The sequence below is a fragment of the Anthonomus grandis genome, chromosome 4 (assembly GCF_022605725.1).
Source record: "Anthonomus grandis grandis chromosome 4, icAntGran1.3, whole genome shotgun sequence".
Classification (NCBI taxonomy): Eukaryota; Metazoa; Arthropoda; class Insecta; order Coleoptera; family Curculionidae; genus Anthonomus; species Anthonomus grandis.
This window is the reverse complement of record NC_065549.1, coordinates 24,458,849-24,483,676: the sequence shown is the minus strand read 5'-3', so window position 1 is coordinate 24,483,676 and position 24,828 is coordinate 24,458,849. Positions and strand designations below refer to the sequence as shown.

Sequence of the window (24,828 nt, the reverse complement as noted above, 5' to 3'; positions counted from 1 at the left end):
TTACAGAGTATTTTTTCAAATATCTTTGATAACACTGGTAGAATGCTTATTAAACCAGTATTGTACGCGAAAAAATTTTAGGTTCCTTACATTTAGGTAAAGGAATACATGTAGCACTTTTCCAAATCAAAGCAAAATTATTTTTTTAGCTTTTTTGCGTTTGCATTTCTAATTTTTATTGGTGCATGTTTATCGAATAGATGAATAATAAAAGAATTAAGAATATTATTTTTTTCATTTTTATCTTCTGTACGGATAATTGCAAACCAATAGATAAAATGGGTCACTCTTAAAATGTAAGGGGTTAAAATTAGGAAAGTAACGGTAGGAAATTATTTCAGACGGAGCTTTTAATTTAGGCCCTTACCTGTACTAAATCATATGTATCCAAGATGTTGAAACTGTGTTAGATATTTTAAGAAAATCAATATTAAAATCTCCTGCAAATAATGTAATCAATGATCCTATAAATATAAGAAAAAATATTATTAATATCGTTAGGAAAGTCAATATTTACTTAAATTAAAACTAAAAAAATAAGTATTCTATGCTTCCACTGATCGGAAAATCGAAATATATTTCTAAAGTAGGAGAGTAAATAAAAAGTAAACTTCTTACGTATGCGAGCAGACCGTTCCCGTGCAAACGATCTTTACAAATGATACTAAAATCAAGTATTTCAAAAATATCTAACGGGATTTCTGAGTGTAACCAAGTTTCTGTTACCGTAACTACATCAGAATTATGAAGACCAAGAAATAAAATTGTATTAAATCTGTCAAAATAGATCTAATATTTAAATATACGTAATTTTAAGTTTAAAATATACAGAAAAAAAGTCTACATAAAATAATGTCATAAAATACTAGAGTTTAAAAACTAGAGTTTACTTTTGTCTTTGTTTTTCTCTACTTCTTTAATTGGGACGAATAGAATAGGAGATTTATGGCACTGCTCACCACCAGAGGTAACAGGTGAGTTTTCTACAGGATCTTAAATTGACATCTACAATTAGCGAATTGCCTTTTAAATAGGCTTGATCTCCTTAAGCTCTTGTCTGCTTCAGTTTTAATGTCAAAATCCGGCGCGCAGCTCTTTCGTCCAACTTAAGATCCTCGTTCAAGAAAATACTTGTACCCTTAAGAGATTGACGTTTCTTTAAACACTCGTTTCTCTTTAGGCCAGTGACAAATACATAAAGCAATGGTCTAGATATACCCATTTTCTAACAAACCATTTAATGTCAATCCAACTTCTAGTTTTTTTGTCACAATATCTATGAGTTTTTCAACTGAGTCGTCGTTTTCTGTCTCAATAGCTCACTAATGACAAAGTTTTTTATTTTAAATAATTTTTCCACTATAAGCAAGCGACTCCTTAGAAGAGCACTTTTGTCTTCCAAGCTCTGCATATTGCTCTCCAGGGTCGAAATTTGTTTGCCGGTCTTTCCGTTTAGAGTATTTAAGTCTAAGTGGATCATCCTATCCACTTATGAGCTAATATTAACGTTAACGTTATTTATTAAACTCTACAAATCCCCTAATGTAACTTGATTGTAACTAACTTTCTAATTAAAATATCCAACTAAAGTGAGTTTTCAACTTTTCATTGAAGAAAAATTGGCAAAAGTACCAAGAATTCAACCTTCTTCAAAGGTTTATTCTTCGAGACTTTCAGAGGTCAAGATTTAATCAGATTATAAATTATTAGTGTTAAAAATAGAAAGCTTATTAGTGCTTATTTTTTATTTTTAGTACTAGATTAACTTACAAATTGCCTTTTAAAGTTCTGTAAGCGAGCTATTCCGTGGTTAAAATTTTCTGCTTATTTTATTTTTTTATTTTAAAGTAAATACACCGTAACCAACTTTTACTGAAGATACTTTGAAGTTTAAGGTTTTAGCTTTTTTATTTACTTGATAATTCAAGAGACAAATTAAGTACTTGAAGGTTTGTTTATTAACATATTCCTAAAAAAAGTAAGGAATATAAATGCGGTTAAATTTTTAGTCAAAAAAAAATCAAATATATACACAATCAGTTATGTTCATAATACCTAGAAACACATATTATACACATAATTGCTTACCTATAGCAAATATTACTTACTTTGAATCCGTATGTATTATTTATATTGTGCACTTCAAATAAGACGAAGGAGCCGTACGTGGGGATATGTGGGTATTCAAATAGATCCAGTGTAGCGAATAGCTGCCCAATATTGTTTTCGTGGGCAGAATACAAATAGAGTCTAGTGTCATTGTTTTCCTTGTTAATTAACTTTTCTGTATCAACAATAATTTTTTGAATTAGGTAACCTAAAATTAGACAATACTATTAAGTTGATATTTGGATATTATGATCTTCTATTAGCATTATAAAAAAACATCAGCCTATTTATAATTGGTTGTATAAGACATATTATGTTAAATCAGCTTTAAAAATACTAATAAAACAATTTAGTAGTACTATTCCTTCCTTTATAATTAAATTTCCTGCTGGTTTAACCTAATAATATATCAAATATATAAATGAAGTCACGAGAGCTTGAAAAGTAGATAAAAAGCTTCCTACTTAATGGTGCCGATATATTTTACTGGCATACTCTTTTATATACATGAGCAAATTTTAAGATACTAGGTTTAATGTGGGTGTATGAACAAATTGCGCATGGTATAATGCAGAACGCTACAAATTATTTACTTATCTTAAGTAGAAATTGTTTGAATCATATTTCTTTTCGAAATCTCCTTGTTTGAAATATCTCATATAATGTTAGGTGATTTACAAATATTATAACAGCTTTACTTAGCCTACATATTACGTCTTACATAAACATTGGGCTTGGAAACAATTTACTGAAACTGCCAATAGAATAGATAAAAGAGAAACTAGTATTAGAACATGGTATGTTTATGAATATAGTAGAATAGTCTTTTAGAATATAGTATCCTTAATAAACACATTCTTAATATTTCTAAACAGCCAGCTAATATAAGAAAAGCACCATCCTGGCTCAAACAAAAAACTTTTAAACTCTTCCTCTAGTTCTAGTATTCATCAAATTCCTATTGAAGTGAGATTGATTATAGGAAATTTAAATAATAAGTGAGCCACAATAGACTATTAAATCATTCGTTTTAAGTAGAGAAGATATTGTCCCTTTTTGCAACCAAGAAGCCAATTAGTTGGAATATTATGCCAATTACCACATATTTAGTCTCACTTTAAAACACACATCTTCCAAAAATACTGGTAGAATCTCCAGCAAAAAATTACGGTATTTTTAGCCAGTAAGGACACCATCAATAAAATAAGGTCCTATGACTTTATCATTGATGATGCCACACCAGACATTCACAGACCATGGCTGCTGATGTTCTATCGCTCGAAACCACCTGGGATTTTCAACTGCCCAATAATGCATATTATGACGATTAACTGCACCATAGTTTGTAAATGAAGCTTTATCGGTAAATAAGACGCGCAGAAAGAAATTGTTATTTTCATGGAACTGATTTTGGGCCCATTCACAAAACAACACTCGATTTTGGAAATCATTCCCGTGAAGCTCTTGATGTAACGACAAGTGATACGAATGAAACTTGTGGTATTTCAAAATTCTCAGGACACTTGTTTTGGAGATTCCAGAAGCAGAAGAAATTGATCGTGAGCTGACTCCAGGATTATGGGCAACTGCAGCTAAGACGGCAATTTCATTATTTTGACTGGTAATGCTTCTCTTTCGTGATCGATTTATCGTTTTCACACTTCCATCTTCTATAAAGTGGTTCATTACATGATAAAATAATGCTCGCGATGGAAGTCGCCGTTGAGGATGTTGCATGGTATACAGTTCAATGGCTTTATTAATTAATATTCCGTTCAGCTTCACCATAGATAAGGACCATTTTAACTTTTTCATTTATTGTTAGGCATTCCATAGTCACTCAACAAAATAGTCAAATACTTGAAAACTGAACCACTACTGTGAACCAAAATAATCTCTCTTTTACTTTATTCATCAGTATTTGTTTACAATCACCTGAAATACCTGGGAAGAACACGTGAGATCTGTTCACTATAGAAAATTTTCGCATCATAACAACTTGCATTGATCATTAATCAACAATGCCTTATTACAACAATATTGAAGGATTGCCGAACCAAAGGTATTCCTGTTTCTAATGTCATTGTCAAGGAAAAAATTCGTAAAAGAATCAAGAATTAATATCTTGAAAAGGAGAGGTCGCATTTAAGTGTCAAATAAAAGTTACTTATTTTTTAACGCTTAATCAGACACTATTAAAAAAAATAGAGGTTTCTATGCAAAAAAGTGAAGTTGACCTTCATTTGACCTTGAAGACGTCCACTCAAGGTCAAACCAATGACGTCATTTTATGGCCCCCTGGAAACCATTCAAACTTCACATAAAACATTTTCTGGATACATGTTTAGTTTTCGACATATTGCGATGTCTCAAGTTAAATGAACCACCCTATATATTGATTATGCTTTTTCATTCGCTATCTATTGGCGGGTTTACATTATCTTTACTATTGGTACAGAAAAAATAATCATATATTTAATTTATCTCTGGAATTTTATTTGAGAAATTAAGTTAAGCTAAAATAAGCTAAAGTTAAAAAAATAATATTAATAAACAAATTTTCTTGTTAATCCTTACCTGCTGCCATTTTCTTAAGTGTAGTTGTTTTCGTATAAACCTCATACTGCTTAAATGCGATCTCGTTTACAAAATCTGGCCACACTTTCTTAGTCCATTCAGGTAATTCCAATCCATACTCTTCTTCTGTCGATAGCCCAAAATACACATCGTATATATCTTGATATCTAGTTACGTTAAGGCCTGAATTTTCTGAGAAATATGTGAAATTGTCAGCGTACTCGTTGTACTCCGCAATAAGTTCCGGTGAGTGTTGAACTTCTTCGTATTGAATCTTGTAAGTTGGGCAGGAGATTCCGTAAAGAACCGTATCATCTTTTTCTAAAAAAGAAGTTCTATTGAGCTTAAATAATGTATCAAATCATATTATATAAAGGTAGTTCGTTTTATTACAAAAATCAAAATAAACCTAAGTTCAGTTAAAACACATTTAAATAAAACAGAATCATTACAATGTATATTAACGTAAAATATGAAGTATTTTTTTACCGCTTCTAGTAATTCAAATTGAAATGGGCTATAACGTAGCCGATCGATAGTTCTAGCCTGGACACTTATTCCCGCTTCCATCGATACCTCACAACAGAAGCCGAAATCATGCGAGGCGACGACAGCATCGCGATGAAGAAAATTCCGCGCTGGGGCACATATTTTGCGTTGATTCGAAATAATATTTTACTGCAGTTATTATTGTAGTTTATAGTAAGATTACGCATTTAAAATTTAAAACTACCAAACTATTTTGATACTCGCTTTGAGTTTTAAAAAGAATAAAAATTCGGTATTTTAATTAGGTGGGAAAATTAACAATTTTATTTTTAACTTACATTTTACAATTTTAATTTTATTTAGAATAATGCCTACCTCTTGCTGCATTCCTGTTTAAGCTCAGAAAAAATTCAAATGGATTTAAATTTTTTTTTTGTTTTTTTTTGATTATCTTCGGAATCATTCAAATTTTCGATTTTTTAAATAAGCAACAAAAATTTGACGTAGGTACCTACCTAATTTTGTTTTCGACATTAACATTTTTACGAAAAAGTAATACAGCAATGCAAAAACTTTCCCATAGCAACCAAGATAACCCACAAAAGTATCAAGAACAAGTTTTTGAAATTTTGTTTTTTTTTTCGATAATCTTCAAAACCACATAAAATATAAAATATATAATTTTTATATGGCATATTTTTTTACAAGTAAATAATTTGCAACTTTGGGGTAAATTATCCATTTTCGTATTTTCAGGGTAGACGAATTTGAAACACCGTTTATGTATATTTTTCCAATAAAATAAATAATAAAAAATATTTAAAACATTTATCATATACCTAAAAATACGTAATAATAAAAAAATATATTATCTTGTAAAATGTAAAATATTAGGTCCCGCGGTATCTCCACTTAGTCGTTCCACTGTACGGCGTGCGCCACCAAATCTCGGCTTCAATTTTGACGCCACGAAACCAGTGTCACGGCTAGATAGTACAGTCAATCTGTAATTTTTTTTTAAAACTATCCAAGTCGCTAATTTTTTGAGGGTCGATTCTATTTCCGAAGAAAAGCTTAAGTCCTCGAAATTGAGAGTCTCACCCCCCCCCCTCCTTTTTTGGGAAACTCAAAAAGTTTTTCAAATCGATTTTCCAGCTAAACAGCAAGTCATACAGAAAAACTTATTGAACATAAAATGTAGACTTTTTTGTGCTCTACAATTCATCTTATGGGCCCGAAGCTGTAGAACCAAAATTCGAAAAGTTAGAGGGCGCCAAAGTTACCAAAAATGACTTTTTTCATTTTTTCACTGAGAAACAATTTTTTTTTTTACTATCGCAAGGATTGCAAAAATGTAGAGGACAAAAATACCTACAAAATGCATGTCTTACTTTTTTTTTCGATTTACCGTTTTCGAGATACAAGGATTAAAATATCGTGTAGTGCTTCGCGAGGATGAAAAAAAAGCAGCTGCTCGGTGGACCGCTGTCCCCCTTTCCACTCCCACTCTCCCCGCATCTACTCTCCTCCATCAGCTGATCCGGCAGTGGCTAATTTACAGTTTTGACGTAAACACGTACATTTTGCAAAAGTAATGCTATCAACATGTACTATGCAATTATTCAGTAATCAATTATTATCATTACATGCATTACGCAATCATAATTATTGAGGCACGTCACTTTCACAACTGCAACGACCTCTGCTTTTGTTGTAATTGGTGCTCCGTAAACCATGTACCAATTTCTCTTATCCCTTTCTACTAAATCACTTCAATTATTCATTTTGTGCAAGTTAAAGAACATTTAATCTATGCAAATTTCATTTTCGTGGACTTACAGCGCCATCTGCATGGCTTTTTTCAATTTGTCAAGAAGGGTAAAAGAAATTTTGTTTAGGTTCTACTTTAATTTCATGATGCGCAAACGTTAGGCGACGAAAAACAGCTTTTGCCAAACATCTGAGGCAGGCTACATACACGAAAGTAAACATTTCGGCATTATATCTCAAAAACGGTAAATTGAAAAAAAAAAAGTAAGACATGCATTTTGTAGGTATTTTTGTCCTCTACATTTTTGCAATCCTTGCGATGGTAAAAAAAAATTGTTTCTCAGTGAAAAAATGAAAAAAGTCATTTTTAGTGACTTTGGCGCCCTCTAACTTTTCGAATTTGGGTTCTACAGCTTTGGGCCCATGAGATGAATTGTAGAGCACAAAAAGCTCTACATTTTATGTTCAATAAGTTTTTCTGCATGACGCACTGTTTAGCTGTAAAATCGATTTGAAAAACTTTTTGACTTTCCCAAAAAAAGGGGGGGGGGGGGTTGACTCTCAATTCCGAGGACTTAAGCTTTTCTTCGGGAATATAATCGACCCTTAAAAAATTAGCGACTTGGATAGTTTTTAAAAGTTCTGGCCTTTTTTAATTACAGATTGACTGTACTAAGAACTCTCGATCGGCTACGGCTATAAGCATCAGTATTATTGCCATAATTTTTATTCCTGCGCTTTGTTGTTGTTTTTGTTATTATGGAACAGTGTACGCAATTTTTTTAATAAGTAATTTTTTTTAACTAAATGATATTTAAAAATTTATTTTAATTAAATTAGGCAGTTTGTCAAGATTTTTATTATTGCATTTTATTATTTTAATTTCAAAGTATTTTTAGCTAAAATAAACAAATATGTTTTTAACCTTTACATAAATAATGTATTTTAGATATCACTGAGTACTTTTTTTAAAATAATTATTTTAGTTTGGTAAGTGCATTCTAAATACAAATTTTTTGCAAATAATTTTCCACAAATATTATGTAGAAATGGAGTTTAAATTCCACCAAATAGAAATTTTATCATCGACAAATTGCTACTCTAAGTACCCACTATCCATTAAAAAGTCACTAATAGTTAATTTTGTCATTGCGTAGAAACCTTATCAATACCATTTTTATTTTTGTCGCATAAAATTTGTATTTTTTTGTTACCTGTTAATAGTTGGTTATTTCGATACTATTATAAACATAATTATAAGATTATGTACAGCAGTAAGTGGTGCCTAATATTTAACAGTACTATTATAAATAATTATTTATTTAATTATACTTTCCACCTATATAGATCTTCAAGATGAGAATTTTGAGGTTATTAAAATATAATTAAAAGCATTTTGAACTTAATAATAGCAAAGTTATTTTAGAAAGCCCTTTCAATTAGGTTGATTCTAAATCTTCAAGGGCCAATAATAAATACTTTACTTATATTTTTAATAAAGCAACTTAAGAAGAAAATTTTTATTAAATTACAAAAACTGTACTTCAAAAGAATATACTCAAAAACAAGCACTGTTTATCAAAGGCATCATTTCGGCATCATTTGACTCTCCTGATGTATATCCTAAATTTTAAATATTTTATGTTAATTTTTTTTACGTTGCTTTTACTCTAAGAAATAAACAGCAGATATATGTTTACCAATAGAATTTTACAATTAGTGATTGGTTAGTTTGAAAAAAAAACACTTCTCAAATATAAAAAGATTCATATTATAAATACTATATGTCTGCGCCTTTAAATTAAAAGTAAATAAATAAAAAAAAGTTTTAACTCACATTAATTACTAATACAAAAATACGAAAGACCATTAGATATAACTACATATAATATAAATTGAAAGGAACAAAAAAACTGACAGGAAGATTTTAGTCATTAAAAAAAAAGATTAGACAAAAATAAAAATATACTTAACAGAGAAAATAAAGAACAAGATAATGTGATAAGTGGCAAGCTGAAAAATACACTAACTATATCTGAGGATAGCTATTCTTAGCGTTATATCTATTCTTCCAATCCATTAATTAGGAAATTTTTACTGAAGCAAATATTGTTAGTGAAATGATATTCTTCTTTTTGTATTATCGTCACTAAGTTCTTTGAAGAATTTGCAACTTATAAGGATAAGATGTATGTTATCTAAATGGTTTCCTAACAGATTCGCGGGATAAGCCGATTGCTGCAGCTACCTTACGAGTCGGTAAAGTAGGAGGAAAACTTTCCGATCATTTTAATTTGCCTTACTTCGTTTAGTTATCTTGGTTTATCCCTTTATTAACTTGCGACAATAATAGTTTTTTAAATATTTGCTACTAGTTGATGATTGTACCTACGACCTTCTTTTTTTATCCCCAGGCAAAAACGATTAGGCAAAAATAGTACAGGCATCAAATTTCTAAAGGCTTTAAGGTGATTCATTAGTTTCACTAAGTAAGGCTTTTTAATTTGGATAAGGTGTTCAGACAATTAGGAAGTTGCTTTTTTAAGATTCTAAAGTTGGTGTGGCCAGTTTGAGGTGAAGTGGTTTTTGGTTCGTCAGTAATTATATCTATTGTGTATTTCCAAATTGTCACTCTTAATGCCTTCCATATATTACAATTTATTACAACTCCTAGAATACTCCTCTGAGTGTATTAAAAATTAAACTAGGGGTCTTTACAGAAAGAATATCTAGGGACTTTCATAAATGAATACTTATGGAAAGAAAAAAAAAATAGATGTCTGTATTAAAATATCTACAGTTTTTGTTTGACTAATATAAAAGGTGAGTAAATTAAAGTATGTAAAAGTTCATACTGAAATTTGACACTCTCTAGTCAAATATCTCCTTTCAATTAGTTTTAATTCTTTAACTTTAATTCTTTTCTTGTTTTAAACAATTTTGATTCATTGCCGTTTTGGAATCATTAGAAAAACTATTGAAAATTGAATATGCATTATACAGGGTGTTCATTTAATACCGCGGTGGTCGATCGTGGCTAAAACATGAAACGAGAGGCAATTTTTTAAAATTAATTTGGTTGATACAGGGGTCCCAAAAAAGCGTGGTGCATAATTTGATTTTTTTTTTAAATGCTACCTATATTTTTTTTTTCGAAATAGGAGTTTTATTTGACTCTCTCTTTAACCCTCAAACAGTTTTCCCTAAAATGCGACGTTCCCTAGTTATTAACTTGGGAGTCCTTGGCTAAGTTCATTTTATCTTTCGAAATTGCAAAATTTTTTTATACAGGGTCATCAAAATCAGTACTCAAATAATAATAATTTCAATTCAATTTTGCGCTGATTTTTTAAATGGAACAACGTGTATCTAGTAACGCGTTTTGAAATAGCGTTCTTTTATCTTTAATTTAATACCAATAAGTTTGCCTTTATCTCCTACCGTTTTCTCTAAATTTGTTCTTAAAGGGAGAATTACATATTTTTTTTATAGGCATTACAACGTTTATATTTACTTGAGAATGATTATCACATACTGGAACAGTAAAGTACAAAAAACCGAACCAGAATAGAAACAGTTTTAAATGAAAAAATCGAATTGGCATTCACCAAGTCGGTTGTAGAAAATCCGAAAATTAGAATAAGATAAATAAGGACTTACAAATACAGAAATCGTCCATAGGAAAATGCCACAAGAAAAATAATATCACTCCCATCAAGTTCAGTTACATTAAGAATTCACCAAAAACATAAATAACCTACTACTGTTCTGCTCCAAACACAAATCAGCCCTACGTGCGAGAGATTTTCTAACTGCACGAAGCGTAGCAGGCGTAATACATCTGGGCGGCTATTCTGTAATTTTGGAGGAAGTGACACTTCCTCCTGAGAGGAGGGATCTCACATCACGTTCCTCTCCCTAGGTATAAAAATTAGTATTCTGTAATAGCAGTGACCGTATGGTGAACGATCATCACGATCATGTAATTTTTACAGCGTTGCCAGATTCTCGACCAATAGAATACGCGCGCTCATACGTTCGACGCGCCGCTGACCTGACAAGGATTTTGACATTTCACGTACCGTACCGGATGCCGGGTATTTATTATTTATTTTTTTGTACAACGGATTAAAAGACATTAATAATTGTCTGTGTTAGTGTTACCACTTTAATAAATTGGAAATTAGATAGTAGTATGTGGTATTAAAATGGCAGAGTATAATCGATCGACCCCCATGACCAATGGACAAAAAAAAATTCTAACTGAGTGGATAAAAAAACACCCCCAGCTACAAAGTGGACTATTTTCAAATAGTTTTACAAAGAAAGACGCCCAAAACTTGTAGGAAAACATCACTGTAACGCTAAATGCATTCCCTGGGGCATCCTGTAAAACTTGGAAGCAATGGCGAAAAGTAGGTGAAACATTAGGGTAAATAAAAACAGTTTTGAGTATACCTTTCATTTTTAGTCTTGGCAAGATTTAAAGAAAAACATAAAGGCAAAAAATCCATAAATAAACCATACATAAAAGCAAAATCCATATTATGGTTATTATTATACACAATAATAATAATCGGAGGGATTTTTTTATAATCAGAACCTACAAACCAAACAAAACAACGCTATTTTTTTTGGATTTTCATCACCTGTCTCGGAAGTTAGATTAGGATACCCTTCTCCCTCACAATTTAGCAGTAGAAGTTTGATCACGCATTTCTCGCACGATGTGAGCCGTAGCCGATCGATAGTTCTAGCCTGGACACTTATCCCCGCTTCCATCGATACCTCACAACAGAAGCCGAAATCATGCGAGGCGACGACCGCATCGCGATGGCAAAAATTCCGCGCTGAGCACATATTTTGCGTTGATTCAAAATAATATTTTACTGCAGTTCTTATTGTAGTTTATAGTAAGATTACGCATTTAAAATTTTAAACTACCAAACTATTTTGATACTCGCTTTGAGTTTTAAAAAGAATAAAAATTCGGTATTTAAATTAGGTAGGTAAATTTTATTTTTAACTCACATTTTACAATCTTAATTTTATTTAGAATAATGCCTACCTCTTGCTGCATTCCTGTTTAAGCTCAGAAAAAATTAAAATATCAATCATTCAAATTTTCGATTTTTTAAATAAGCAACAAAAATTTGGCGTAGGTACCTACCTAATTTTGTTTTCGGCATTAACATTTTTACGAAAAAGTAATACAGCAATGCAAAAGCTTTCCCATAGCAACCAAGATAACCCACAAAAGTGTCAAGAATAAGTTTTTGAAAATTTGTTTTTTTTTCAATAATCTTCAAAACCACATAAAATATAATATATATTTTTTGTATGGCATATTCTTTTACAAGTAAATAATGTGCAACTTTGGGGTAAATTATCCATTTTCGTATTTTGAGGGTAGACGAATTTGAAACACCGTTTATGTATATTTTTCCAATAAAATAAATAATAAAAAATATTTAAAACATTTATCATATACCTAAAAATACGTAATAATAAAAAAATATATTATCTTGTAAAATGTAAAATATTAGGTCCCGCGGTATCTCCACTTAGTCGTTCCACTGTACGGCGTGCGCCACCAAATCTCAGCTTCAATTTTGACGCCACGGAACCAGTGTCACGGCTAGAACTCTCGATCGGCTACGTGTGAGCGCTCCCCTGTTTACAGAATAAACTTTTAGTAATTTTCGAGTGAGCTCCGCCCACTTCTCGTGTGAATGTTGTTTCACGCGTTTACAGAATAGCCGTCCTGAAAGACTTCGTAGTGTACGCTTCACTGACTTTTTTTCTTACTAAAAAGTGTTCGAAATAGAATTGAACAGAGTGACAAGCACTTTGATACTTTGATTCCATAAAATATCTATTAATTGTTTTCTGTCGTAAGTGTCGTAATGCCTATTAAAGAAATAATATGCCATTTTTCCTTTAAGTATAAATTTAGGGAAAACGGTTAGAGATAAAGGTAAACTTCTTGGTATCAAATTAAAGATAAAAGAATGTTCCATCAAAAAGCATTACTAGATACAGGGTGTTATATTTAAAAAAATAGCGCAATATTGAATTAAAATTATCATTATTTAAATAACGATTTTGATCACCTTGTATAAAAAAAAAATAATTTTGGAATTTCAAAAGATAAAATGAACTTAGCCAAGGACCCTATATAGATTTTTCAAAAATATAAAAAGCGCCAGTGGTAAATATTAAAATTTAAGTGAAATATTTATTTTCGTGAAAATTTCTTTAAACGGTTAATAATTAGGCAACGTCGCATTTTAGGGAAACGTATTTTAGAGTTAAAGAGAGAGTCAAATGAGACTCCAGGTGGTTCCATTAAAAAAAAAATAATTATATACCACGCTTTTTTGGAACAACCTGAACCAACCAAATTAATTTAAAAAGTAGCCCCTCTAACATAATTAACATTTTCCATATTTAAGGTTTTTTCTGTTTTAAGGTTTAGCCGCAATCGAGCACCGCGATATTAAATGGACATCCTGTATAAAAATATTTTTTTTTTAAATTAAGACAAAAGTGTGTCGGGGTGTGGATAGAATCTTATGATGTCAGCCTCTTATGGAGGTATCTAATTAATAGCTTAAATTTTCTAGATTTTACTAACTTGCGTGCTCTGCCTGTCAGTCTTCTTTTAAAAGTATTGGTTTCCATGAGTAGAAATAATATATAAACTTCTAAGCGTTCCCAAATTATTCAATGGGCTTTTCTAAGAACCACGTGTTTAAAAGAAGTATGTTCCTGACAAAAGTGTGTTACATAGTGTGTTTTTGCGTTTCGTCATATTATATTCCTCTTAAAGCTAGTCATTATGATGTTTTTATATAAGTTGTAATGTTATGATACTTTCGCAAATTATAAGCAAATAAGAGTTTTGTATTTTTTGCAAAGAATATTTATTCTTTATACCTTAGCAGACCAGAATACGACATTCGTAACAGAACAGATTTAGATAACTAAATCCTGGTCGCAATGACCGACACTTTTCTATGCATGTATAGGACCGAAATTAACCAATGATCTTCTGTGTGAATAAAGAAACATAAAAATAGAATGTTCGGACAGTAATAATAATTATATCAAGATTTTTACATTCCTTACTAACAATAAGTAAAGCATAATTCAGGTTTATGTTTACGTATCAATATAAAATATTTATTCCTTCCAAAATCAGCTAGGGTTTCGTGTCTTAATAAATTATTGATATCAACTCAAGATCTAATTTGTATGATATTTCCATATAGATGAGTTGTAAAATAAAATTACAAAATTATAAAACTCTGGAAGTAAAGAATAATCTATATGAAGAATAAATAAGGGGCCCTGTTATAATCCCCTGAGAAACTTTTTTCCACTGATATTAGATAATAGATCTCGACTAGATAACTCTCTAGGCGAAAGAAAGTTTTGTAGTAGAGCGATTGTTCTACTGTAATTTAAAAACCAGACTGTGTAGAGGGAAATAAGTGATTTTATTACAATAAATTGAAAGTTATTAACATACTATGGTTAGAATACCTTTAGCCATAACTTCATATATAACATAAATAAAGAATTATGAAGATTAACATGTCTTTCTGGTCTGATACACAGGCAAGAATAAATATTTTGTCAATCTGTATGAAAGGTGACATATTTATATCAACAAATTTTAGGTTTTAATTTAAAATTGATATAGTATACAATGAAATATTCTAATCATCTATATCTGCCTACTAAACTTCAAACTTCAGTTTCTTTACTTAAACTAAAGATTAGTAAAATAAAATGTTTTGTAGCTGCTCTTTAGACCCAAGCTGCCTAAATAAATATAAAGATCCAAGTATATGACCAAATAAATCAATGTAAAAAATATTTTTAACAGAAATACTCTAATTTTTTATTCAAAATACCAAACTGCCTCTAATTTTTTTCAACTCACTACAATCATATGCTACAAATCGAATTCAATAAGCTGCAAAACTTAAACAAATTTTATTTTAGTAAGGTATTTTTAAAATAGCGTATTTTAGATCCTTTTAGATACTTTATAAGTTCTCTTTTACCTTCAGTCGAAAATCTACTGCAACAACCTTGCGGCACTTTAAGTAATCAGGTCAGACGAGTTAAATTGATCCCGGAGCTGAAAAGCTACTAGGGATTTAATCGAAAAGAATGTGAATAGCTCAATTTGTTGGGATACTTATGTTAAAGAAAAACATTTAACATAAGCTAACAAAGTCTTCTTTAAGATAAAAAAAAAGTCTTCTTTGTTGAATGACACCTTTTATAAAATTATTGATTCAGAATTTTCAGCTTTTTGAATATTTTTAATACAACATTATGAAACTATATACCTTACTTGATATTATTGGTAATAATTCAGTTATTGTAAGATTAGTACTTGTAATTAGTAATGTGTGGGCATGTTTACTGCCTTCAAACAGATAATTATAATTCAGAAGTTAATTTTAAAATTAACTAAAATTAAATTAATTTTAAATATTATTGGTGACACGTAGTACATAATCTATACATTCATACTGTTTACTGGTGTCAATATTTTATGATAATTTTAGAAGTATTGAAAATTGTAATTAATTAAAATAATGTGTATTGATGTTTTGATGTTTTAATTAAAATGCCTATAATATAATAATATTTTACTGAAATTAATATTATTCAATCACTAACAAAGAAAAATTAAAAAATTTCAAATATATAGGATGACTTTTAAGGCTATTATATTACCGTAAAATTTTATCAAAATACGATCTTGAATTTTTGTGTTTTGATAGTTCTTAGTTTCAGATAGACTAGCAGAAGTGATTACATAAAACGTAAAAAAATCTAAGGTTGTTTTGGGGATATTCCTAAATTGAAAATATTTGTTTTTGCTATATCACTCCATATTTCATATAATAGGTTGCTTGGAAAGTCGTGAGTAAATTCTATTTGCATTTAAAATATATCCCTGTCCCAATATAAACTCTTGTTCATGCTGTAATAGGAAAATAGTCCTGTATATTATCAAATTTAGAATGTTTTTATTTTAAATTCAGTTTTTAATTAGTTGTTAAACTATATTTAACTTAATCTGTTAATTTTTTTTGTTATAGATGCATAAACCTATAATGCAATTGTAATTAAAAAAAATTAAAACTGATTAGATTGTCTCTTCTTTTAGTAGAATTTCGACAAGTATTTAGCCTTTAATGCAAACAGAAACTAAATTACTGTAGCTTCATATTTTTGTTGTAGCGCACAAATATTAACGTAAACTTTATCTATTAATTATTAATTATTAATTATCTAACTTAGAGCTTAGAAATAGAAAATTAACAGAGAGTACATGTAACATCTCCTCATAAAAATGTGTTACATGTAATTTCTGCAAATAAAGTTTATTGCTGTATGGTTTTCTAGAATTTTTAAGCACAAGATATGACAATTTTGTAATTCTATTACCGTTTCGTTGATAACTAAAATAGCTTAATAATTTATTCTCTTAAAGTACACATAACCAAACTCTTTTAACCAAAATTCAGTTTATTTATAATTATTGATATACAGGGTGTCCCGGTTCATGTGGGAAATTTCTCGGATCCAGGTAGAACATCAAAGAATAATACCGAACGTTCCTATAAAAAAATTCCTACAGGCCTTCTTTACGAAGATACAGTCTCCTAAAGGACGCTGCTGGAAATTGGATTTTCATAAATTACTTTTAAACTATCCGGTAAAATTTAATAAAAATTTTAGGTGATTTAACTTAACGTTTAGGTATGTTAAAATCTAAAAAAAAATAAATTTGGATACCTTGAACCCTAGGCTAAAACAAAGGTACTCTTGTTCATTATCGATAAAATGAACGTTTTGGAGAAAAAAAATAAGTAACTTTTAATTTAAATTACGTCAAAATATGGAGTTTACTTTTTATGAGTATGCAGATATGCACCTTATGTATGGTGTGGCGTCTTGCAATGCATTGGAAGCAAAAAAATTGTACGAAGAAAGATTTCCCAATTACATTATTCCGGATCAGAAAACATTTCAACGTGTTGATCAACGTCTAAGGGAAACTGGTAGGTTTCTGTTTTCCACTTAATGAGGTAATACTATTAAATTTCCTTAATGCAATTTTAGGATGTTTTGAAAAAAAAAAGAATAATGGTGGTCGGAGGAGAACAGCACGTACAGTGCAATTATAAGAAAATATTTTAGATGCTGTAGCTGACACTCCTACAACGAGTACTCGAAAATTAGCCACTTAGCTTCATTCGTCCAAAACAATTGTACATATGGTACTTCAAGCGAACAACTGTTGTACCCATATCACTTACAAAAAGTGCATGAACTACAGCCCAGAGATGTTGCTCCTAGAATACACTTCACAAACTGGCTGTTAGATCAGCAGCGAAGTAACCCTAACTTTATCAGCACGATTCTTTTTACAGATAAAGCAGGGTTTACCAAAAATGGAATTGAAAACTTGCATAACTCGCATGTATGGGCTGATGAAAATCCCCGTGATACTATTATTTCTCATCATCAACATCAATTCAAATCAATAAATATCTGGGCAGGAATTATTGGCAATTTTTTGATTGGGTTATTTGAACTGCCACCACGTTTAAACGAAGAATTTTATTTGGAGTTCCTCCAGAACATCCTTCCAGATTTATTAGAAGATTTGTCCCTTGCAACCCGCCGAGATATATATTTTATGCATGATGGAGCTTCACCCCATTTTAGCCTTGCTTTAAGACACCACTTAAATAATACTTTTGAAAACCGTTGGATAGGTAGAGGAGGATCTGTTGCTTGGCCTCCTCGGTCTCCCGATCTAACGCCATTATATTTTTATCTATGGGGTCACCTCAAAACCTTGGTGTCGTCGTGCCCGCGAATATGTTAGCAAAGTATATAGATTTCAACTTTTTTTAGACTGTGGTGTTAGAGTTCACGGAGCCCACATCGAACCTACTTATGAAGTTTTTAATAATTCATTGTTTATTGCTCGTATTGAAGAATTTAACTTTTGTTTACATATTTGGTTTTTGGCACTTGCAAGTTGTTTTTTCTAATTTAAAAACATACACTCATCATAGATTTTTTTAAATTATTTTGTAAAAGTATTTTTTAGGACACCACTGTATTTTTAGGCATATATATTATTTTAAATTAAATGACTTACATCGAAATTTCTCTGTTCTTTAAATAACTAGCGTACTTATCTCATTAAAAAAAAAAAAAAAAAAAATGGCTCGTTTATTACTTTTTTTTCTCCAAAACGGTTTATTTTATCGATAATGAACAAAAGTACCTTTTTTTTAGCCTAGGGTTCAAGGTATCCAAATTTATATTTTTTAGACTTTAACATACAGGGTGTTAAAAATATACTCATTAAAGTGTACAACCTAGTCCGCCCCTGGTAAAGTAAACAAGGTAAATGTATTTTAAGGATGTCATTTTAAGAGGTCCCTAATAGTGTTAATCACCTAAAATTTTTATTAAATTCTACCAGGTAGTTTAAAAGTAATTTATGAAAAACCAATTTCCAGCAGCGCCCTTTAGGAGGCTGTATCTTCGTAAAGAAGGCCTCTAGGAATTTTTTTTATAGGAACGTTCGGTATTATTTTTCGATAAGCTACCTGAATCCGAGAGATTTCCCACATGAACCGAAACACTCTGTATATATATATATATATATATATATATATATATATATACTGATAAATCTTTAGAATCTTTCCTATGATTTATGTTCATTAGAAGAGGTTCTCGCCAATTACAATTTAAAACTTGACGTACTATATTAAATGTAGATAAATCTCAAAAAATCATATAAAGTAGTTTATTAATTTAAAAATTGGATTTAAACTAAAATATGAAATTTATGAAGCTTGGCTTTTAGTTTATCAAAATAATATTTAACTGAGAGAAAGAATACATATTACGAATAAAAAAATTGATAAACATACCGGTCACCTTTTTTTTACTAAGGAGTTCCACGGAACAATAAACTTAGACATTGCCTTTATTTATTTTTTAACGATTTGCCGAATAATGTCACTTGTTAATAATGTTATTAATGATTTTAAAAGTAATATGTGATTTTTAAATCATGATTTTAAAAAATTTTAAAATAAAAGTAAAAAAAATCTTGCGTTGAAGCTGCATATATACTTTTATTAATATAAAATCATTTGCACAATTATTTAGGGATAATAGAATGTCAAATATCTCAAAACCTAATAGCTTCATAAAGGAGTATTTTATCATAAATTATATTTTTTAGGCAAACATGAAATTTAATTTAAACTATTATGAAACTACGCGGCTTATTGAGCCTTGGTCAAGCACAGTTATCAAACTTATAACCGTGCTAATAGCATATGATAGGACCACTTTAAGTCAAATTACTTTTTTACACACAAATTATAAGTGGCCAAAAACCATTTTCGCACTTAATGTAAAAAAGATCGAAACTCACGTTCCATTTGCTATAATTGCGGTGGGGTTGTAATGGGCTTGCTCGTTGAAGCAGTTTGACTTATCGAATAGCACTACTGCCTTTGCATGACTAGAATTAGCTTTGCTTAAGGTTAAATATTATACTTTTTTTTTTAAACTCTCCTGTATTTTACAATAATTGTTAATACGTTTAAATTTTTTTCCACTTGAAAAATGCAATTTTCGTAGTGGTAAAAATCTGAAAAGTTACATAAAATATGAAAATGAAGTTCGTTGGAGCTCAGCGTAAAATAGAAAGTAATGAAAATAATCCTATGTCTGTTAAATATGTAACAAAGGCCTTTTCTAAGTAATATATTAAATGTTTGCTATAGTTATGAGAATCATTCTTTTACATTATTTTTATTAGTTTACTTGCAATTACTATTTTGGTTTATAAGGTCTATAGATTATTGCATTATGATAAACATTAATAAATATCAGTAAGAGTATTGATAAATAATATTAATAATAGTAATAATAACAATAGTCTTTTTATTAAAAGTATAATTGAATGCAAATGAGAAACTAATTCTTAAAATAAAGTACACGGTCTCCAATGGTGCAGTCTAGCTACTGTACTGAATCATAAGAGCGCCCTATTCCATTCTTAATTTTTACTTTAATTACTAAAAAATTATTTGTAAACAAAATTATAAACCAGATACAGTGTCCAATGAAAAATATATATAATATGTTAAATAAAAAATAAGATCGTGTATCCGCAATAATAATAGTGATAATAACATAACAAAATACCCTGTCTTAGCATTAATAGTCTTTTATATAAATACTTAAAAAATGTTCTCTTAAAGTTTCTGAATTCAGTTGGCCATAAGTTAAAATAGCATTAAAAATAGAAGATCGTTGAAATTGAGCGGAGTGGTGACGAGGGATTGTCAACATGTTTGCAAATCTGATATTAACAGAGTAAACACGGTTTCGTAGAAAAAGACGCTCTGTAAGTGAAGTAGGTTATTCTTCAATATGCAATAGTTTATTAACAAATATATTAAAATAAAGATAAACTAAAACATTTTAGTTCTAGAAAACAACTAGAAATATGGTCGTACTTCCTAAGAACATATATAAACCATATACAAGAATTTTGCACTCTCTGACTACGACACCTACCTCCTCATAATTAGTAAAAAAACTATATACATCAATGCAGTAATTAAAACTATAAAGGACTTGAGATTTGCATAAATGTTTTCTTAGGTTAAGATGTAGTATATTATGTCGATTACTGTAAAGTATTTTGCAAGAAAAATAAGATTTTTTAAATAACATTTTTAAATAATCACGGAATCTCAAATCACTGTCCACAATGACTTCAAGATTTTTCGCACTCTGAATAACTTTAAGCCTCGTGTTATCTAGTATCACTTTAGTCCTCTCCTTGGGTCCTGCTTATTTTATATTATTTATTAAATGCCATTAAATAGTATAAGAATAGGATAATCGGGATACTCCATGATACGAAGCAGAACAAGTAAAGGCCGACATGTCTTTCTGCTTTTTGGCTTTTTCAGCGTGAGGTAACTAGACCTTTTCAACCAGAAACTTTTTTCTTTGGTTTTGGGCAAAAGTCATTGATCCAGGGCAACCAGAGCTCTGCCCTGAAGATGCCAAAAGGCAAAAACACGTGTTAAAAGGTACTATCTTTACTTGTTCTGCTTCGTATCACAAAGTATCCCAATTAACCTATTCTTAAGCCATTTTACTAACGTGCTAGCTTTTATTCTTTAAAACATTAAATAGGACTTAAATAGGTTGATTTTTAATGCCTGGCCGGGAGATAATGTAAACGATCTTAATTGTTAAATTAAGGTCGTTTTTTCATCGGTAGCATGAACAATATCATATATAACGTTAACTAAAGCATATTCTGTACTTGATTTTTTTTTAATATACTGGCTTTTAGGAAGATATCCTTTAGCAATAAAATAATTATACATCTGATTAATCAAAACTCTTTCAAAAATCTCAGAGAATGCAGGCAATATATTAATTAATCTAAGATCATCGAAAGTAACGGGGTTAATAACTTTTTGTAATGGCTTATAATGGCTTGTCAATAGATACCTTCCATGAGTCTGGCAAATATTTCTCCTCAATCTAGCAGTTTACTATGTGTAATATATATCTATATTTATCATTGAATGGACTACACAGTTTAAGCATCGAAAGAGATTTTTTTTCACAAAAATTGCATTATTTGTAATTCCAAGCAAATATTTATTAATTGCAGACATATTAGCTAAATCAAAAGAAAAAAACAATGTAATATTAGAATAAATGTTATTCGACACATTTCGTAAAATTTTCCGTATATAAGCCAATCATTAATATTTTTGAAGTCTCTTCGCTTTATAAACGTTTTTAAATTCTCCGTTAGCCATGGAGCTTTGGGCTTAGGTCCTTTTGATCTTTTAATAGGAGCATGTATGTGTATTAAGTAAATGTAGACAAAAATCATTAAAAACATTTATTTTGTCATCAGTATGGTTTTAATATAAAATATTGTTTAAAGGCAAATTATGTAAATCTTGTTAAAACTTATTACTTTATATAATAAACTTATATTATAATAACTTACGTCAGCCATGAGATTCACCTACTAGATTTACGTACAAGATCTATCTTACAAAAATAGCAATATTAAAAAACGTAGATGTTCACAGGCAGAAATTCGTGCTTGGCTCGTTGATTATTTGTTTAAGGTTATAATTATTAAAAAGGTTTGTCAACGGATTATTTAAATTAAAAAGAATTTAAAAAGACGTTTAAATCCCTCAGATAGATCACTTCATAGACACTCGGATATGTTGAGAGAAATAATGCTATCAAAGTGACTTAACAACTTGAGTTTAATATGTTCTAGAAAAGAATAAATATTAGGATCAATCTCAATAATCTGTACCAATTAATTTTAATATAAACACCAATACCACCGCCCAACCCGATCATTTCTATAAAAATTTAAATTTTTAATAAGAAAAGATTGAGACTCATCATCACTTGACAACCAAGTCTCTATTAAGAAATAATATCAAGATCAAAATGTAACACTAAGTTTTTAAAGTAATCAAAGCCAGTAAAAATAGATTATTAAATGACCAACCTTAAATTCAGACATTACACAGCTAAGGAAAAGTGCCAAATAAATAAAAACAGGGAAAAAAAACTAAATATTTAATGATTTATTTGAAAATAAAAAACAAATAAAGATTTTTTTTCTATGCTAAGGTTAGTTTTTGGTTTGATTTTTTTTCTACAAAAGTGGACGTCGATTTTTCTTATAATGCAGCAAATGGTCCTTTAAAAATTATCTCCTAGGAAAGTAACTAACTTTGCAGATAATATTGTCATTATTTATGTAAATAATACATCAAATTTAAAAAACAATAATTAAGAGCGACTTTAAACAAAGTAATAACTGATTTTAAATTTTTAAAGTCACGTAAACAAAGATAAAACTAATGTTTTCACGTTTGCATATTCGACAGTTTTTTCTGGTACTTTTATAGTTTTCAAGTATATTATACAAATACGAATACGCAGACTTGTACCAATTAAGATTTTGTTAATTATAAATTCTTCCTGATAACTTTTTATTTGCTTAAGCTATATAATAATAATTATTATTATTATTTTCTTCATACTATCCTAAGCACAGTAGGTACATATTTATAACATAAAAGAGACAATAAATTAACAAAATAATTATCCGAATTTATAAGTGTTTCCAGAAACAAATCCATAACTTAGTCTAGACTGGATATAACCATTATGAGCGCGTAGGTTTGCATTACTAAAGGGTATAGAGCAATCTGGGCACTATTAATACAACCACGTTAATATGAACTTCCCAATCCAATCTTCTATTTATATGCCAAGAAAACAGGCCTTGTAATAATTTATGGTATTTGGTCATCTATTTCCAAAATAAAGTATTTGCATTTTTAATATATTTCACGTGTTACAACGAAATAAAAAACATATATATAAAAAAATGTCAGGTAATACTTTACAGTTTTATACTCATATCATGATAGTTCAATTAGACCAAATTCTCTGTTGATTTTGATATCCAAGAAAAGAAAATCCAAACCACTATCAATTTTAAATTATATTTGATAGGTTCTTTAAAGCCATTAAAAATTTATCTTTGACTCATCAATAAATTTCTTAAACCCTGCTTTTGAGTTAAAAATATATTTAAGGTTTGGAATAAAAATTGAATCACCAGAGACTAAAATAGTGCTTTGATTTCTGCCAATTAATTATTTATGTTTTAACGGCGACAGCATTGGTAAATATATTAATATATAATGTTACAAAACTCTTTTTAGCTTGTGATTTAAAATTGTTATTGCAAGTTAATAACGTTACTTCCATCATATCGTAGGGTCATCTTTGTGGCAAATCACCTTCTTTTACCAGTATAAAATAAACCTTGTATTACACCTACCTGGCACGTAATTATATGGTATAGGCTGCCAATTTAAAGCTGGATTCCATACTTCTGAGCACTTTGGCGGAAACAGACTAGCCAAAACTAACAAAAGAGACATTTTTGTTCTATTGCGGTCTGTACTTCTGGAATCTATTAGGTCCGGAATGTAAAGGGGTCCTAAAAACGTGTCATATCTATCACGAAGTTGAGTACCTATGGAGTACTCTCTAACCTTTCCAGCCTAAAATAAAAGATAATTTTACTAATTTTTTTATTTTAAAAATATATATTTTTATTAGGGAAATTACATAAGATATCTTTTTAACAAAAGTAATTTACACAAATTTTTGTGTAATTTACACAAAAATTTACAAAACGCAACAAATACCATAGATAGGCTCCTCTAAATACTCCTATTTCGTAGATAAGGAGATATGAAATATGAATTTGCTTATTTTGTTTTTAAATTTACCTTTTAAATAGTATTACAGTCTAAATTTTATAGTTTGGCAAACCTCTCTAGTAATATCTTACAATATAAAATCTAAGAATATATACTTTTATTTTTGGGTTGATAAAAGAATTAAAATAAATATTAAATATTCTCATTAGATCTGGCAGATTTTAGTTACTTATAGAACTTAGCGCAAACCAACGGCACCAACTAATGCCGTTTAATAAAACAACTTTTAGCAGGAAATTCTTAATTTCGTAATATTTATACGGGGTATTCTGAAACTATTGTGCCAAAATGTAAGTATGGGTAAATCTCGCCAAAACAAATGTTTTTTACTTATTAACCCACAGACGCATGTTATCAGTGATAATAGCGCATTAAGATCCGCGCAGTGATATCCAACCTCGGGCTTGAAGAAACGTGTTTGGAAATGACATAA

The 24,828-nt window shown here is 29.7% G+C and overlaps 2 protein-coding genes across 3 annotated transcripts in view; one reads left to right on the top strand and one right to left on the bottom strand.

Moving 5' to 3' along the window:
- The window catches only part of LOC126735622 (nephrin-like), a 1,136,035-nt gene that overhangs the window by 283,341 nt on the left and 827,866 nt on the right, over window positions 1–24,828 (top strand). The gene's annotated exons all lie outside the window — the stretch shown is intronic.
- LOC126735626 (venom acid phosphatase Acph-1-like) overlaps window positions 1–24,828 on the bottom strand; it is a 67,140-nt gene that overhangs the window by 16,487 nt on the left and 25,825 nt on the right. For both annotated transcript variants that reach the window (XM_050439685.1, XM_050439684.1), the window contains exons 4-6: window positions 23,948–24,173; window positions 4,687–5,007; window positions 2,109–2,317 (exon numbers count right to left, since the gene is read on the bottom strand). In XM_050439685.1, the coding sequence (XP_050295642.1) occupies window positions 2,109–2,317; window positions 4,687–5,007; window positions 23,948–24,173 (756 nt within the window). The remainder of the gene's footprint in view (window positions 1–2,108; window positions 2,318–4,686; window positions 5,008–23,947; window positions 24,174–24,828) is intronic.